Consider the following 17,918-nt stretch of genomic DNA (forward strand, 5'->3'; position numbering starts at 1 on the left):
TCATCAATCTTCAATCGCTCGGCCGCTGTTTCATCAGGAGGAATAAAAAACATCTTTAGGTGACATCCACATACATCACTGGATAAACTCCTGAATCTTCAAATAATTCGAATGAGAAAATCATGGGATTCTCCATTTATGATACGATATGGTGTTCTATAACGTAATTTAAATGCAACCATATAGTCTAAACCATATTGTCTTTTCTGTTAACTACAAGCTCAATTAATGGTATTTGCTGGTGTACACGTCCAAGTGTTTTTTCTTTGAACACCTAAATTCATTGAAGTATCCTGAAAGTATCTTCAAAAGCGTCCAACTTTTTGAAACATCTTGGTATGTCTGACAGCCAAATTTCCCTGCAAATTTTTGCTTACTTTTCTCCCTAATTTTCCTCTTTCCTTCTACAGTTATTTTCAGTGCACACACAAGAAAATTAAGATTATTCGATTGCTAGACTTCCATAAATTTTGCTTTCTTGTCAATTTTTTAAAATATCAATTACATGAATTGCGTTTCAGCTGAAGACAGCTTTTCATTTTCTAGTCATTTTAACTATAAATAAAAAAAAGCGAAGTCCAAAGGATAAATATTTTAATTAAAAGATTTTTGCTAAATGACAAAGAAATAAAACAGTCCAGCAGGGTTGATTCTGTACCACCGAGTAACCCGATTCTTATATCGGCTGAAACAATCTAAATCATATTAAACATCATGTTTTTTATACAATCTATAACGCGAGAGAAAAACTGCTTCTTAAAACATTCTTTCTAAGAGGATTAATATAAAAGATTATATTTATATATATATTTTTAAAGCTGGGACTTGAACTAAACTGTAAAATTTTTAAAGTTTAATTTACATGATGGTTATAATTAAAGTTCCAATTTGAAATGGTCATAAAAGGAAAAGTACCGTACCAAATGTTATCAAACTTGGGAATCGTGTAAAGGAGGTTATGAGAATTTATTTTCAGCGAGTAAAAAATAGTTAAAAAAACTCATCACCAGGGGGAAAATGACGCTGTATACAAGATTCTTAAATGAAATAAGACACGAAAACATCTGCTTAAAATGTGTTTAATATTTTCCGAAACGTGTTACAAAGCATGTTCAATGTATCGTCCAGCATTTTCCGAAAGCAAGTTAAATCCTGTTACTGCATTCTCAACAGCAGCTCTTAGCATATCGGGAGGAATGTTACGGACATGTCAGTGTTTAACATTTTTCATTTCTGCCAAATTGTTTAGATTATCACCATAAACAGTGCTTTTGAGAAAACCCCATAGCTAAAAGTCACAGAGGTTGAGGTCTGGTGGGAAGAGGGGAAGTGTTGGCGTATAAGACGTTCATTCGTGAAATGTTGCCTAAACTGTGCGACACACGTGAGGTGGTTCCCAGCCGTGCATAAAAATCGTAGTGTCTAAAATGCCACTTTACTGCAGTTCATGTATCACGAAACATTTTAACATTGACTCTAAATGAGCTGCAATCACAGTAGTCCAGCTGTCGACTGTTCTTCAGAGAAAAATGGTTCAGTTATAAAACTAGCTGTCATTCCACACCAAACGGTGTGGAATTACTGCTATGCAATCGAATGCAGTAGGAGAATGCAATGGAACTAGATAGATAACATGAGGGATTTTTTTGGCCTAAATCGATTAAAAGCGTTTGGAATCAGTATCTTCATGTTTTAGGGCCGAATTCAGGCTTCAAAAATTACAAATTAGCGATCTGTAAGAAAACGATTTCCAGATTGTACGCACTTGTGCGAGTGATTTGCGATCTCACATTTTCTAATCGCTAATTCGTGGTTTTCACGGACGAATTTCTCACTTACACGGATGGCGCACGCCTTTAAATGGTAATTTTCTTACTTCAAAATTTCTTAAGGGTATGCAACATATTAAACCCGTGTAACAAAAGGTTAAGTTAGATTCCGACCCATATTTCGTTTAAAAATATTGCATACAGCGCCATTTTCCCCCCTGGTGGTGAGGTTTGGAACTTCCCTTTTTTCGCGAAAAATAAATTCCTATGATCTCTTTTACACGATTACCAGGTTAGATAACATTTGATCCAGTAGTTTTTGTTTTATGACCGTTTCAATGTGAAACTTTAATTATAAACACCCTGTATGTTATTAAATTTTAATTGAAGCTATGCGTTATATGTATACCATGCGTAAGATTTTCGCTTTTATAGAAAAAATAAAGAATCGAAGCAAATATACTTAGGATAATGGAACAAAACTGAAAAAAATTCCCCTCTCTCCGAAAATAAAATATTGAAAATTTGACCTTGAATTTATTGGATTATCGAAATATTCAATATGACCTATCTTCTAAGTCCTAGTTCCGACAACAATTCCGTCAAAAATTCCGAATTACTTAAGCTGATGTAAAAGATTTAGTATATATTCACTGTATGTTAGTAAAGTAATCAGAGTGTAATAAAAATAGATTATAGAATTTACGCTGATGCAACTTTTTGTCTGACTGCACAACATGTAATGGAAGAGAAGGCTTGTAGAGATCTGTTTTTGACATGCCTCTAAAAGTAGATGTCATACTCCTTTTGTCTCTTCAATATTAAAAAACTTTCCTTTGAGAGGCAACTTTAGTTTTTGGGAAAGAAAAAAAATCACAAGAAGACAAATTTGAAAAACATGCAGGACGATTGAGTACACATACTTATTTTCGGAACACAAGCGGTTCTCCGACTGGTTATTGAATAATGAAAAGATGCATTATAATGCAATACAAAACATTTGGAATACGTTGTCTGACTGAAAACGTAAGATTAAAAGTCATCTGCTTAATTCACAACCATTTACAAGTCAACTAATGGGGCAATTGCAGAATCGTTTTGATCCTGAGCTTCTAAGGCAAACCTTATATCACTGGATTTAAACACTTCTTTTAACTTCCGAGAACGTTCCATCTTTAGCTCATATTCCAAGAATATTAAGTGAATACAATTATTGCAAAAGAAAATGAATATTCATTTGCACTACGGCTTGGTAGTTCTGCTTTTTGTGTCTAAGTATACAACAATATTTTAAATATTTACAAATAAAATATTAAATTGGAGCCTCACCAGTTGCCTAGCATTTGAAGATTGTTAAATACTAACTGTTTGTTGCGAAGTCTAACCCAGGGTTTTGCATGGTTGGTTTTCGTAGTTTTCTAGGTTCTCTTTACAAAGGTTCTCTATGAAAGCATCTTAACCAAATATCTCCCATATTCTTTCTTATTTATTTCTTATTTTCAAATAACCAACTAACCTAGTTTAAGAGCAATTTCCAAGTGAAGTTACTAGCAAAACCCGAATACTCATTAAAAATCATGTAGCTTGCCAATCAGGAGTAACATGAAAGATACGGCGCCAATAATTGAATTGCTGTTACGGTACGCTGTTTCTAAATTTAGATGGTCATTCCTTAATTAAATAGCCCACTAGCGGCCGAGTAGTAAAGACGCTGAGCACTGGTAGTTCGGTCGGAAGTTCGAATCCCGCAAACGGGCTGGCTGCATGGGCGTTTTAGTGGTTTTCCCCATGTGTAACGTGTATACGAGCCAGTTTACATCAGAAAGTCCTCCACGAAGGCATCCCTCCCTTTAGGCAAATAGCCCTCGTGTGCTTTGCCATAATTAAATAATCCAATCAAATCCTTAATTAAATATAATTGATTTGTAACTTCTACTAGAGCTGACGGTAAGAATTGAAGTGCAAATAAATAATATCGTGTGCAATCTTGATTAATATAAATTAAAAATTTTGCATAGAAAAATATTTGCATTCAGACAGAAAGTTTTTTGAAATAATTGCAATTACTTTATAAGAAGGATTTATTAATAACCGTAATAATTATTTATTATATTACTGATGATTAGGATTCAGTTCTTGACAATTACATTCTAAATTAGAATTTTAAGGATATAATGAAAATAAGCTACGCACAAAAATACATTTTTACAGATTAAATTGACATTAAATACAAAAATACAGAATGTTGGGTGTCATTTATGTAATTATTCTTGCTTGTCCACAGAATCTGCTGACTTATCCAGCCATTAAGTAGCTACAGATCATTTCTACATAACCATTGAACTTCCCTTAATTCAGTCTCTACAGGGTTGTATTTTATATCATAATTTGACTTTTATAAAAATGATTATTCAAAATCTTATATTTCTATAAAAATATGGATGATAGTATCTGCCGCTCTTTCAGCCACTTCAAAAGCAACAGTTTGTTTAGAAATAAATTATGCAGTTAATGTCATAAAATATTTTCATTAAATTCAAATAAACATTAAACGAAAATTCTCAGTTTTAGACAATTCTATTTAAACGAAGTAAAGTAGCAGACGATAAAACGCCGAAGGTAAAAATTTACTCTTAGAAAAACGTACTCTTATTTTTTTTAAAAAAGGAAGAGAGAAATTTAAAAAAATTGTTAAAAATTTGAATAATATTATCTATAATTTAAAAAATAGATTTTCATATAGTATTAATAAATATTTATTACGCCTTATTGTGGGAAAAAATTTCATATAATTAATTCTCTGTCAAATTTTACTTGAAATTTAAGGTTAAAAATAGCTGTGGCAAATCAGTGTAACAAAAATCCATAGACCACATTTGGCGTTATTATCACTCAAAGAAAAGATGCCAAATTTCAAAACGTGAAAATATGTAAATTCGTGTATATCTTAGAAAATTTTGAATAAAAAGTCTAATTTTTTGCAGATATGCTTAAAAATACACCTACTTTATGATGATGGTAAAAATTTTATAGGATATAATTCAAATTTTTTTTCGTAAAATTTATAAAAATTATTTAAAAATAGAAATTTAAAAAATAAAACACAAAAAATGGGTAAATTTTATTTGGAATGAACCTAAATTTCGAAATGTGAGAGAAAAAATAAAAAAAGTTTAGTAAAAAAAGAGATATTAATAAATATTTGCCAAATTCAATTAACATTGAGGAGCTAAAAATTTGAGAGATAATATTTTAAAAACTACTCGTACGATTTTTACAAAACTTGGTATTCTGGCATAAATTGAGCCGTAGAATCGAAATATGAAAAAAAATTGGTATGTTATTTCAGAAAAAGTCCGATTTTGTGTCAAAATACCTATGTTAGAATAGTGCTATATATAAATCTAATATATATCCTAAGTTGCGCTTTCGAGACATGAAAAACGCAGTTTGAATTTTGTCAATCGGCCCAGTAGAACGGGAGATATAGCACTGTCCCATTTTTTTTTTTTTTTTTTTTTTGAGCAGTGTACATATAGTTACTTAGTACTTTGTCTTCCTTTTTTTTTTTTTTTTCGTTCAAACATAAGCTAATTCAAAATCGTACAATATTTATTTTTGCATTTCATTAATTAAGAAAACGAAGAATTTTATGAAAATTTTAAGGCTCTAGTTGGAAAGAAACGGGACAAAATCTCATTTTTATAATGATAGTTAATATAGTACAATTAGCTTTGAAATGTTTTAATTAAATTGTATTAACTATAGTTTTACTGTTAATTTAATTGCCGGTTAATTTCAAACTGGGAAACAGTTTGTTTCAGAATTGCTTGACTAACTTCTGCTAATGTAATCAAAGACGTTTAATTAAAGATTTTCCCTTTGCCTACCAGGTGATACATTTTACTTCCTTGTACGAAGTAAAAAAGAAGTATTGTAATCGCGAAAAGTTTCAGGCAGCATATTTCAACGAAATTATCCATTTTGACTGCTATCGAATGCAATTTAACGATGTTTTTGCGTAATATCTGTACGTAAGGACAGAATAAAATACTCTTTTCCTTCAAAAAGATTATAAAACTGCTTTAAAATTAATTGTGAAGAGAATTTTTCGAGGCGTCTGTACGAACGTATGTACGTACGTGCGTACGTACGTATCTCGCATAACTCAAAAACGAGTAGCCTCAGAACGTTGAAATTTTGTATATAGGACTGCTATAACATGTAGATGTGCACCTCGTATTTTGGTTTCAATCGGCCGCATCAAACGTATATAAATATATATAAATATCCACTCTGTTACCCGGCTCAGTGATCTCAGTTCATTTACTCTTATATGTTTGTAAATTGTACATTTTTTGCTTTAAAAATCATTGTATTATGTTGTTTTTATCTTCCGGTTAAGATTTTTATGCCTTTAGTAAATCTGTATGCAATATTTTTAGAATTATCAGCAATTTTAAAGTTGTCTAAGTGCCGCTAAGCTTTTTTTTATGGCGGCCATTGATGTTTACATTTGAAACAGGAGACTAGTGGATTTGTTGCCAATCTAGAGAAACTTAACTTCGCATCAACAAAGATAACTCCTTCATTTATTATTGCCAATTAAATCATGCTTAATTCTTTCTGGAATTTTTTCGAGGAAATAAGTGTTTAAGGTTTACTTCGTAATTTTTAATATAGATATTTTGAGTTTTTATGTATTTTTGCCTTCTCGCGAAGTGAGAACTGAATTAATTAAATAAGAAATACTCAATCATTCGTAAAAAACTGTTTCTTTTTTGTTTTGTTTGCTTAATTTCTTTTATACATCATTCTAGCTTTATTATAGTATTTGAATAGAACATGTGGCAACGATTAGATAATTCTATTCTTTAAATGATATAAGTTTTGTGCATTATCAGTTATAATATGAACGAAATATATACGTTAACTGTTATATAATTATTGGATTATATAACAGTTATTTTAGTTTCCGTTATATAATTATTATATAAGTTAACTGTTATATAATTATTAATACTGTTAAGTAAATCTAGCGCCAGAGTGTCGCTATGGTAAACAAATACTAGAGTGAATTTTAAAGAATGCATTTATTCTATTGTGGTTTATGCGCTGTCGGCGAAGTAGATTTAATTGAATCCAATAAGTTTAAATGAAATGCAAGAAAAAATGCGTATAATTTAATATTCCGTACAAGGAAGTCATGTGGTGTACACATCAGATTTTTTATTGAGGTATCCTCATGTTTTCCATACACGAAGAGAATGTAAGTGAATAATTTTTAGTCCAAAGGGGCTTTGTCCTTGAGGGACTATTGTTTTCGTTTTGAGATTTTGCGTCGAATCACTCTGAATGTCCGTTTTACTTTTCAAACTCTTGCCACCAAATATTATCTCCTGTATTATAATTGAAGAAATTAAGTAATGAAGAATCGGTATAAATCTAATACATGTTCCTCGCATTGGGATAAAACAACGGTACCTGGAGCCAAAATATTTTGAATGACGTAATCCTACCGCTAATACGGGCATCTGGAAGCCCTTCAAAGCGAGCAATGGCAACGTTGTACAGAAAAAGCATTTTTATCTCCAGCGCGGGAGACTATGTATCGGAAATTATAAAGATGTGCTTATTTTAAAATTATTTTGCGATATTGCTGTTGAACTGAATTTTATGGTTTAAGTACGAAGAACATGACATTTAATAAATAAAGGTAACACACAAAATGTTAAAAAAAACACCATTTGTACGTAATTTAAAATCTGAAACCTTTCATATTTTCTTTATTAAAGGTATGCTATATATTATATTTGCCATTTTAGAAAGAGTTTAGTAAAATCGAAGCTTTGGAAAACAGTGAATGGATAGTGCCATTCAAACTACAGAATGTTATCCTAGGTAAAAGTATAGACTAGCCATGTTGAACCCAGGATATCAAATGGGCCAAATAGTCATCAGTGTACAAAATTGCAGGCCGTAAGGTGAATGAAAAAACGCTTATTTCATACTTAAGGATGCATTTAAAAAGTGAATACGTACTTAAAATCTCACATAATATTCTTTGAAAAATAGAAGGAACATGAAGAAATCCTGGCAGTAGATAACGAATGTTGTTTTTTTCCCGATACCTGGCACGTTTTTTCCTGCAACCAGCTTTCGTACGTCTGGAGATTCGCTCTTCATACTAGCGATTTTCAGAGCACACAATGTCTGTTAATTTGAATCTCGAAGGGGAGATGTTCCAATTCATATTTGAGAAAAGTCGTTCATACTGATAGGTACTATGGAACATGGAAATCATGGACGATGCAAACCTGATGCTTTATGAGAATCGCATAAGCAAATATTTGGAAAATTCCGTATACCCACTGAATTTTCGCTTTAGAGTAGCACTGAATTTATGTTTTAATCTGTAATTGGCTTGTCGCTTTCTCAGTGTCGGCTGAGAAAATACTTATATAAAAACGGATGCCTTCAATGCTATTTTTAGCATCCGGAGTTGCACATGCATCTTGATATTCAGTGGTATTCCAATTTTTATTAATATATCACAATTATGTACTTTTTTTTTTTGTAATTTTCCAGGTGTTAAAGTGCTTGAAAAAAGTGAATCATGGGTCCCGACTTTGACATTCCAAGACATAGATAGTATAATACTGTAGCTCACATTTTATCGCAAGCTATATTTAAAAATCAATTTTTATTCTTAATTCATAAACATCTACGGAGCAAACATTCGAAAATCGCGTTTAATCGCTAAATTATTAAGAAAGGCTATGTAGAAAATTTCTGTTGTGCTATAATGTAAGAGCTTAAAATTTACAATGAAATTAGTGCTTAAAACTTACTTTTCGATTAAAAAATACATTCGATACATGTAATTTAGATGTAATGATTATGAACAGGCCCGATTCTAGTATTTTAGCGATGTATATTTAGCGTGCCATATAAATTAAACATATCAATAATTTAAAATGAAATATGGTTTAATTGATTATCGATTGTGAGAAAAACTTGGTTTTCGCCCTCCAAGGATTGGCGCCATAGGCGGCTATTTATGTCGATTATGCTTGAAGCAAACATAGATATGAAGAAAGTGAATTTAGATATTATTTAAAATATCAAGACCACAATTTGCAGCTTCATTTTTTACATCCTTCTTTCATTTTTTTAACACATATAGCACATTTTCTTTTCTTTTTTTTTTCTTTTTCAGATGCTTTTGTTCTATTATTAAGATTTCTCAGGTTAATAAATAAGGTACTCTCCTGTTCCTCAGTTATCTAATTATCAATAATACAAAATTTATACGAAACAAAAGTAAAATTTGAGATTAATATGTTTATGATTCTATTGATAATAAATACATTTTGTGTCTTTTGTGATTGCACTTAACGGTGCCCAGTTTTACCAACTTTAAATTTCATATTTGATCATTTTAAGTTTTGAATGGTCTTCATGAAAATACGAATCTTAAGAAAAAGGAAATATATCCTATGGATGTTACGGCTTATTTCTTATTTTTCTTTTAATGGGAGATTTTTTGGAGCATGGCTTTTGGGGATATGGGTCAGAGACTCTACCATCAGCCGCTAGGTGGCAGCACTACGTAATTTTCTGCGGGTCCATCAGTTAGGCAGATTCCGTTGACGAGTTCATTCAGGGCCAGGCTAGTGTTAGGGCACAATGGATATCAAGGAAGAGGACTTAGTTGATGCTCAAGTAAGAAATCTTTTATTCTTATCGTACGAAACATGTTTTAACATATCTGAGTTTATGTTAAAAATATTTATAGTAATTTGTTCAATACATTTTTTTACTGAATTATTTTTAAACATACCAAAGAAATTTTTGTATATTGAAAATATTATACATTGAAATGCGAGAATTATTTATACGTGGCTGCATGTCATTGTATGGGAGGGAAATAAATTACATAACATTACGAATGAAAATTACATATTTAAGATTTACATAGTGTGTTTTGAGAAAAAAATTGAAAAACTGAGGCATCAAATATGAAGCACAGATTTTTATAAATTCCCAAGGTTCATTTCATCAAATTTAATAATTACTGAAACCTTAGAGACAGAAATGTTTTGGATTTGTAAGTGTTTCAAAGTTTACTATTTTGAATATGAGTTGAGAAATTCCTATGAATTTATATCTGAGAAAATATGCAAATTAAAGTCAACTAAAATTTATCTCATTCTATTTGTTTTATCACAGATGGTATTATTCAGGAATTATTAGAAACATTGGATATTAGAGACACTGATCTCATTGATCGAGGAATTTAAGATTTCATTTTTGAAGACAAATTTAGTTATATTAATGAAATATTTTTTTGGTAATACCTTCGCTATTTCAAAACTTAGATGTTTCTTAATGAATTATGTTAATAATATAATTCCATTGCTTCCGATATTTTCAAGGAATTATTTCTGGGATTTATGATAGTATGCGTATTTATTTACATGAAATGTTATTTTGAAAAATCGCTGTAACTGATTAACGAATGTCGTGAATTAACGAATGTAAGTCTTTAATTAATTATTTATTTAATGTATTTATTTACATGAAATATGTTTTGAAAAATCGCTGTAACTGATTAACGAATGTAACCGAATTAACGAAGGAAACGTTTTAATTATTTGTTTACTTTTTAATTATTAATTTATTTAATGTATTTATTTACATGAAATGCATTTTGAAAATCACTGTAATTGATTAACGAATGTAAATCTTTAATGAAAGCAATGCTGTAACGTAATTGATGTAAAATAATTTCAGACGCCAAATTAAAGTTATTTAAAATGTTGTTCACTTTATTAATTTAAAGATTTTAAACTTTTTTATTAGTTTTAAAATATTAAGCATGAATTAAGAATTTTTTTTTCCTTAACGCTAGATACTTACTCGAAAGCCCTTGGGCGAGAAGGGCCAAACTAATAAGTTTCTTAGCCATCTGATCCATCCCCCCCGAGTATTATCTAGGATGCAGCCATACGAGATAAAGGAACGATATTGCATCCGCGAGAAAGAGGTGACAGCACACACATACAGGCAAGATTTAAGCAGTAGTCGATCCCAAAGTGTTAGTTTCGGGCTAGTTTAGTAGTCAGCCTCCAAATCTTGCTCTAATTGAATATTAAATTTGTATAATAAAAGGAATTATGCTTACACTGGTTTTAAATGTATATAAGTGATTTTTTTTAATGTATTATCAGACTGTTTTATATGTATCCAGCTTTGCTAATGAATGATTCTTGGCAAATTCCCATCTTTAGTTTTATGCAAATGAACAAAGAAATCAGCTGAAACTTAAAATTTAAATTTATTATTACAGAGATTAGGATTTGATTATTTGGATTTTGGCAAAGCAGTATAACTAAGGAAAGGGATGCCTTCGTGGAGGACGTTTTAAGAAAAACTAGTTCATATTCATAATTAAACTTGGGGAAAATCACAGAAACTCCCGCTGTCAGGCCGTTCTCCAGAATTTAAACCTAAATCAAATTACCAGCGTTCGGTTGTCTTGCATTCGACCATTTGCTGGGTATCAGATAGATTGATTAAAGAAATTCATTCATGAAATTGAAATGAATATGTTCTGTATTGAATATTTTTACTTGAGTCTTAACGCATATTTTTACTTGAATCATAACACATATACCATCATTTTGTCATTAAAAATGAAATGTTTAATTTCGATTTTTGATTGCTACCACTATGAATCTGAATTGCACATAAGCAGAAGCAATTCCGGATGAATTAAGTTATGATGACGAAATGTGAAATGAATGAACTGTGAAATTCATCAGTAAGACACGCATTTCTTTATAGTCACGCGAATATGAATTCATTAAACACGATTGCTTAAAGCTTTCGTTATTAATTATTCAAACTAATTAAATTTGGTTTTGCAATGCAAGATAATTTAGCTGAAGTCGTTAGAAATAAATGAAAATTATTTTGGTTTCAGAGTGTAAAAGAATAATAATTTAAACGAATTATTTAGAACATACCTGAGTAAGTTAGTTTTCTTAGACAATAGTAATATTGATTAAAATAATTTTAAGGATTATATCTTTTGTATTTAAGAATTTGGAATCTACCGAGCTGGAATGAACGGTTCGATGCACTGTGAAAGCAGCCGAATTCTCCCGTGATCAATCACCCACGAAGTACAGACATCGCGAGAGACCAACCATGAGAAGAACGGGTCAGGGCCCGTTAGCCGCATGAGTAGGAAGCACCCCATGCTTTGCCGCTTCTCCTCCGTACCGAGGTGGGCTCTCGGAGGAGCTAAGTATGGACTATCTGTGGCATGAAGCAGGAAATTCCATTTGTGCTGTATAGATACAACCAATCTTCTTTCTTTGTATTCAACCATTGAAAGATGGGGAGACCACCTGGCTCTCACCTTGTTAAATTTAAAATGATCATTTAAGCAATGTTTTCCTACTGCAAACACTGTTTTTGCTGCTTCAAATGGCCGGACTCTTTCAATTTAACTCATTCGGCGTAAATGACCAATACTCATTGATCATTTAGCCATCTTATAACCAAGAATGTTACCCAAGTTGCACCGCAGAGGAAGACTGATATTATATCCACGAGAAGAGGTTCTCGGAGTCATATCCGAAGGTTTCTCACTCCTTACCACCAAATATCTTCAGAAGACTTTTAGTTCGCTATTATTTTAAGTGCTTCTACACTTCACAGACATTTCACACTTACAAAAGCCCAAGCCTTTTCCGAGATTCGAGCTCGAGCCCAGTGATACGGTAGTCAGCAGCTCTAACTACTATATCAATCAACGGCACTGCCAACACTTATTTTAAGTCCTTTAGCCATTTCTTTGACGGCAATTCTTCTATCGACTCGATTTAGTTCATGAAAGGCAATCAGCTTATTTTTATCGGTTAAAATTCTCGGCTGACGAACATGCGGTTCATTTTAACTTGGCTTTTTCAAAAACATTTGCACCAATCACACACTGTATACTGAGAGATCTCGAACTGAATTTTAAATATCGCATAAATTTGAGGCAAAATTACACCTTCATTTTGTAAAACATATAATGATGTTAATATAATGATATGACGGATGGGTACCGGTTTTGCCTGCGCGACATTGTTGTGAATTTCCAGCTGTGATATATTGATTACAATTAACAGGGTGGAGAAAAGAGAAACTAGCATTACTACTCATGAGTTCAACATGTATATTTTTTTAATGAGTCTTGATTTCATCGAACTCTTTACGAGAACAGAACAGGAACATTCCAGTTTAAATCTGAATGTAACTCATATTATTTCACGGTCACAAATATCTGTGGATACGTCATGTCGTAAAATCTTTCTCCAAGTAACTGTACTAAGAGTTCACTGTTTTTTACTAAAATTTTCTATTATGAAAATAAGATATACGTCAGCTGATGTTAACCGCATATATAATTACAAAGTCAATTCAACAGAAAGAACAGATTTTTTAATGCACCATTTGAATCAAATGCAGTAATCTAAATTCCAATTTTCAGTTCAAAATGAAAGAAGTTTCTACATATTTTAATAAAAGTTATAGATCACTAAACTTTGATAAAATATTGTTACAATGCTTTCGTTGCCTTACACTGATTGGCCAATTAATTACTATATTGTTTTCCAAATTCCTGCAATTTTCTTCGATAAGCATGGGAAATTTCTCAATTGCAGATTAAGAATAATTCATCTAAAAGTTTTCTTATTCTCAAGTCAGAGTTTATTTGTAACCATCAAACCCTTCACTGATATTTTAACACCTAGATGCATTTAATTCGTTCACAATATGCCGCAGGAGGTTATAGCCATTTAAATAAGCACTATCCAACTGCCATCATTTAGTTCTTCTTGAAACTTATTCTGTTATTGATGGCATTTGACGCTATTGCCAGGCATTCAGCAGTATCACTTAAAAGAGTGTATACGCGCTTTTTATCGATACTTTATTATATTATTTGAATATTTTCTAATAGTTTCATGTATAAAAATTTAAGACACCGCACTAGTCACGACTAATCCTCTACCATCTGTCTTCAGGGTTTGGACTAAATATTGGTGCAGCGAAAGAGTTGTCTTTGCTTTTAAAATTAGGCTAACAATAAATATATTCGGCTGTGCATGAATTAAATTCTAAAACAGAATTTTAAAAAAATCAAAAGTGAGAACAAAATAATAGACTATGAGAACTCTGTAGAAATATATAGTCATTTAACTAAATCATAGTATTTTCAATGCTGGTTTGGAGCTTGCATTTAGAATTAGCCTGCGAGTAAAGCATAATTATTTGTGTCATTATAGGCTTAATTTAGGAGTTTCAATCTCGTGCCTTATCAGCAAATAATCCAAGCATGCTATGTAATAAACTACAAAAGTTCTATTCGTTAATTTTTTAAAATTTTATGATGTACCAATTAAACGCAATCCGATGCCGTAAGTTTAACCTGAAACTTATATAACGTTTAAATTGAAATGTTAAAAATTGAGTGTTAAAATACCTAACATATTGATACAACAAAGATGAATCTAAAAATGTTTCGTCTGATATAAGAAGGAAATAAAGTGTAAGATGCATGAAATTGACAGTTACTAAAATCTTATGTTGGGAAATTATCATTAATTTCATTAAAAATCAATGTGTAAGGAATTCATCTATCGATATTGATACAAAACATTATCAGCAGATTATATTGCTTATTATTATATTTTACATAAAACAGTAAAATTAAAGCAATGTCTAATACCAAAATCATTGAAAAGCAAGGTAAACGAAATCATTAATTCTTTTAACTAATTTCGCATAAGAATTAAGTTGAAAACATATTCTTTAAAATGTATAAGTCAAGTAAACATACATGAAGTTACTGATATTGGTTTTGAAATTCGGCCTTTTTTTGTTATTCTGTAGGAAATATTCACAGAATCAGAAAATAATAGTGCCCAAAATTCTCTGAGGAATTCTGTGAGGTGTGTGTGTTTGTGATTTTGTGAGGAAATACTCACAGAATCAGAAAATAATAATGCCCAAAATAATTGCCCCTCTTGTTTTGAAGTCATAATTCAGCATGAACTTGTTTAACCTAGATTCAGTTGCTGTTGTAAATACTTAGGCCTTGCAGAGTTGAATTATGGATTTCTAAATATGTGCAATTATAGAAGCAAAATGTCGGATCCTATTGTTCTTTCTCTTAACATATTTTATGTTATCGAAATGGGAATATCACGCTCATGTAAGAGCTACTCTGTTTGTATCATTTTTAATTTTGAGACAAGGAAAGACATATTTTTTAAATATAGATATTATATAACAGAGATTTCCGCTGTTAGAAAGTTTCTAATAATACTATGCTTTTAACAATTATTCGAGGTTGATTTTTTTTTCATTAAACGCAATTCAGTGATATTCTTTTGTGATTTGTTAGTGTCTTTATTTAAAATTTTGTTACATTTATTGTGCCAAAAGAGTTTTCACAAGAGTAATTTATAAGTTTACAAAATCTAAAAATAGTTATTAAAATTCTCACGAAGTTTTATTGTCTAATAATCTAATAATTGTATAAAATTCATTAAGTACAAATATTTTTCATTTTTCATAACTGCAAATAATATTACGAGTTGGTTCAGTGCAAGTACGAGTTACCAGTATTCTTTGGAAAACGAATTATAGAAGACTCTTTGAACAAGATCTCCATTTTGAGAAAAAAAAAAAAAATATGTTGATCAATACATTTAACAGTATTCGTCAATTCATTTGTCACGTAATTTCTTAATACCAGAAAACATTTTCTGAACGATATTTTATTCTCAGTTGCGTACAAATGCAAATATTTCGCTCTTCATTTTGCGTAAGGCCCCTGAATATGATTCCAGATTTTGATATCAAGCATCGCGGTCAATTTTTGTCATACATGAGTTAAATTGTTTTTGTATTTTATTTTTTATAATGAGTATATTTTTTCCCTAAAGATAAACATAGGAACAAGACGAACGTGTAAAAAGTTAGATTTTGGATAGTATATAAAATTAATTTTTTTAATTAAAAATTAAGAAATATGAACTTTTACTTCATTTCAAACATTTTTTTAATTCGAAGTGTATATCTACGTCCAGTAGTTGTGAAAATAAAGGCTGGGTAAGGGCTTTCTTAAACATGTTGTAGAGTGCATCAATTACGATAATTTGCTAACAGCTGATTTCTTAGTTCTTGATCTTTCCTATTCTCCTTTCTGTAAGGTTTATATCATTTTATGCAAATTAAGTTATTATAGGAAGAGTTTTGATTATATCTCATTCTTAAGCGCATATTATGTGTTATCTCAGAGTTTAGCCAGCCTCTGATGATTTTCCTTGTCTGTGTTTGTCATCAACCGAATGTGTGAAGGAATTATACCATTTGCAAGTGTTTAATTAGGCAGCAGAATTTTAATTGCTAGCTGCTTAGAGCAGCTGCAATTGCGTTACTTCTGAGAGTTTAAAAAAGTCAACTCGTAGCCAAATAAATTTTAGTTGTTATTTGCCAAATTTGTTGCTAATATACTTGTATATCTAATTTGGTAGCGATGCTTCACGGAGTTGTTGAGGTTACCGTAGTGATGAATTACGTATTATCCAGTGTGCGCTTTCCTGCCATAAGTGGCAAAGCCCAGGCAGCAATTATGAAAGATATGTGATTCGAATTCCGGCGAGGGTTTTCACTTTTTATGCTTCAAAAAACCTTATAGGCTATAAGGTCTATGATAGGCCTTTGCTTTTAGTTCTAGAATTTTAGTTTATAGTGCTTTTACAGGAATATTTCTTCTAAAAGGCATTCATAGTAAAGTGTGAGTTTTGGGCACAACAAGAATAAATACTGAACGACCCAACATAGTTTTAATTGAGGGTCAATCAATAAGTAATGGTGACTAAACGTAAAATGATGTTTCATGTTTTCTTCTCGTGCTAATTATAACATCAAGTGTATGAATAAATGAAACGATATTTTATGTTTCATCAGATAGGAAACATTATAAGGTATTTCTCCCGCCTTCTTAGCATGCCTTCGTAGTGTAGTGGTCAGCACGCTAGGTGCGTATTCCAAAGGTCTGTGATTCGATTCCCGGCGAGGGCGTTGCTCATTTTTCATCACTGATGCTTCCAATTAATCTAATGTATCTACACTGGCGCCCGAACTAAAAGGATGGTGGATGATGATTCTCCACACCCAAGATTTGTCGATTGGGTACCCTAAAAATCCAGTCGCCTTTTAAAAGGGGAAGTATATAAGGTATTTCTACCGCCTTCTTCGCATGCCTTCGTAGTGTAGTGGTCTGCACGCTGGGCGCGTATTCCAGGGGTCCGTGGTTCGATTCCCGGCAAGGGCGTTGTTCATTTTTCAACTCAGTTTGGCGGAACAGGTTAAGTAAAGTGACCATATCACTCCTGCTTTAAGAATAACATAGTGGCCGGCTAGCAAACGGGTAAGCTCGGAGTTTGAATCCTGGTGAGGGACTCTGTGATTTTCTCACGTTCCCTGCTCTAAAATTTCTAGAAGCTGCTACCCCAGAATTAAATTTTCAGCATCAAGATTTGGTGACTGGGTGCCCTCTTTTCCAAGTGAGAGAGCATGTAAGAAATTTTCTTCTCTTTTACAGCCTACCTTCAAGGTGCAATTGGAAGCAGTTCCGGATTTCAAATTCCGGCGGAGATGTGCTTATTTTTCATGTTTCCCTCTCCGAAATAAATTTAATGACTTTACAAAGGCATTTCATTTAAGATGAATTAATATGAGATATTAGTAAAGATTAATTAATATACGATAGGAAAAAAGTTCCTGTAATATCTGGTATAGTATGTGTTCCTATGAAACTGACGTAAAAATTCTTATAAGTTAATGATATACTGTTCATTTCTAGCAACGCAGGATATCCTTCAAGGGCCTTGTATGTCTATGTAACTCAGCAACAAACGTTTAAATTATATCATCTGTTAAGCCCTAGTTATGCTTGGCCGTAGAACACAACTAGTAGATTTCCTTCTCCAGAGAACACATAACAGCTTAAGCCTAATAGCAGGCTTTTAGCCTCGGGTGTGTGCTGAATGCATAGAGAGTAGGAAAACAAATCTT

General features: G+C 31.7%; 1 protein-coding gene across 3 annotated transcripts in view; it reads left to right on the forward strand.

Moving 5' to 3' along the window:
- Positions 1–9,377: 9,377 nt before the first annotated feature.
- The window catches only part of LOC118199100 (tetratricopeptide repeat protein 39A-like), a 244,554-nt gene continuing 236,013 nt past the window's right edge, over positions 9,378–17,918 (forward strand). For all 3 annotated transcript variants that reach the window (XM_085820793.1, XM_085820792.1, XM_085820791.1), the window contains exon 1: positions 9,378–9,494. In XM_085820793.1, coding sequence (XP_085676919.1) covers positions 9,459–9,494 — 36 coding nt within the window. In that variant the 5' untranslated portion in view covers positions 9,378–9,458. The remainder of the gene's footprint in view (positions 9,495–17,918) is intronic.

Source organism: Stegodyphus dumicola, chromosome 7 (assembly GCF_044657685.1).
Source record: "Stegodyphus dumicola isolate Sdum_Otavi_A_Nest chromosome 7, ASM4465768v1".
Classification (NCBI taxonomy): Eukaryota; Metazoa; Arthropoda; class Arachnida; order Araneae; family Eresidae; genus Stegodyphus; species Stegodyphus dumicola.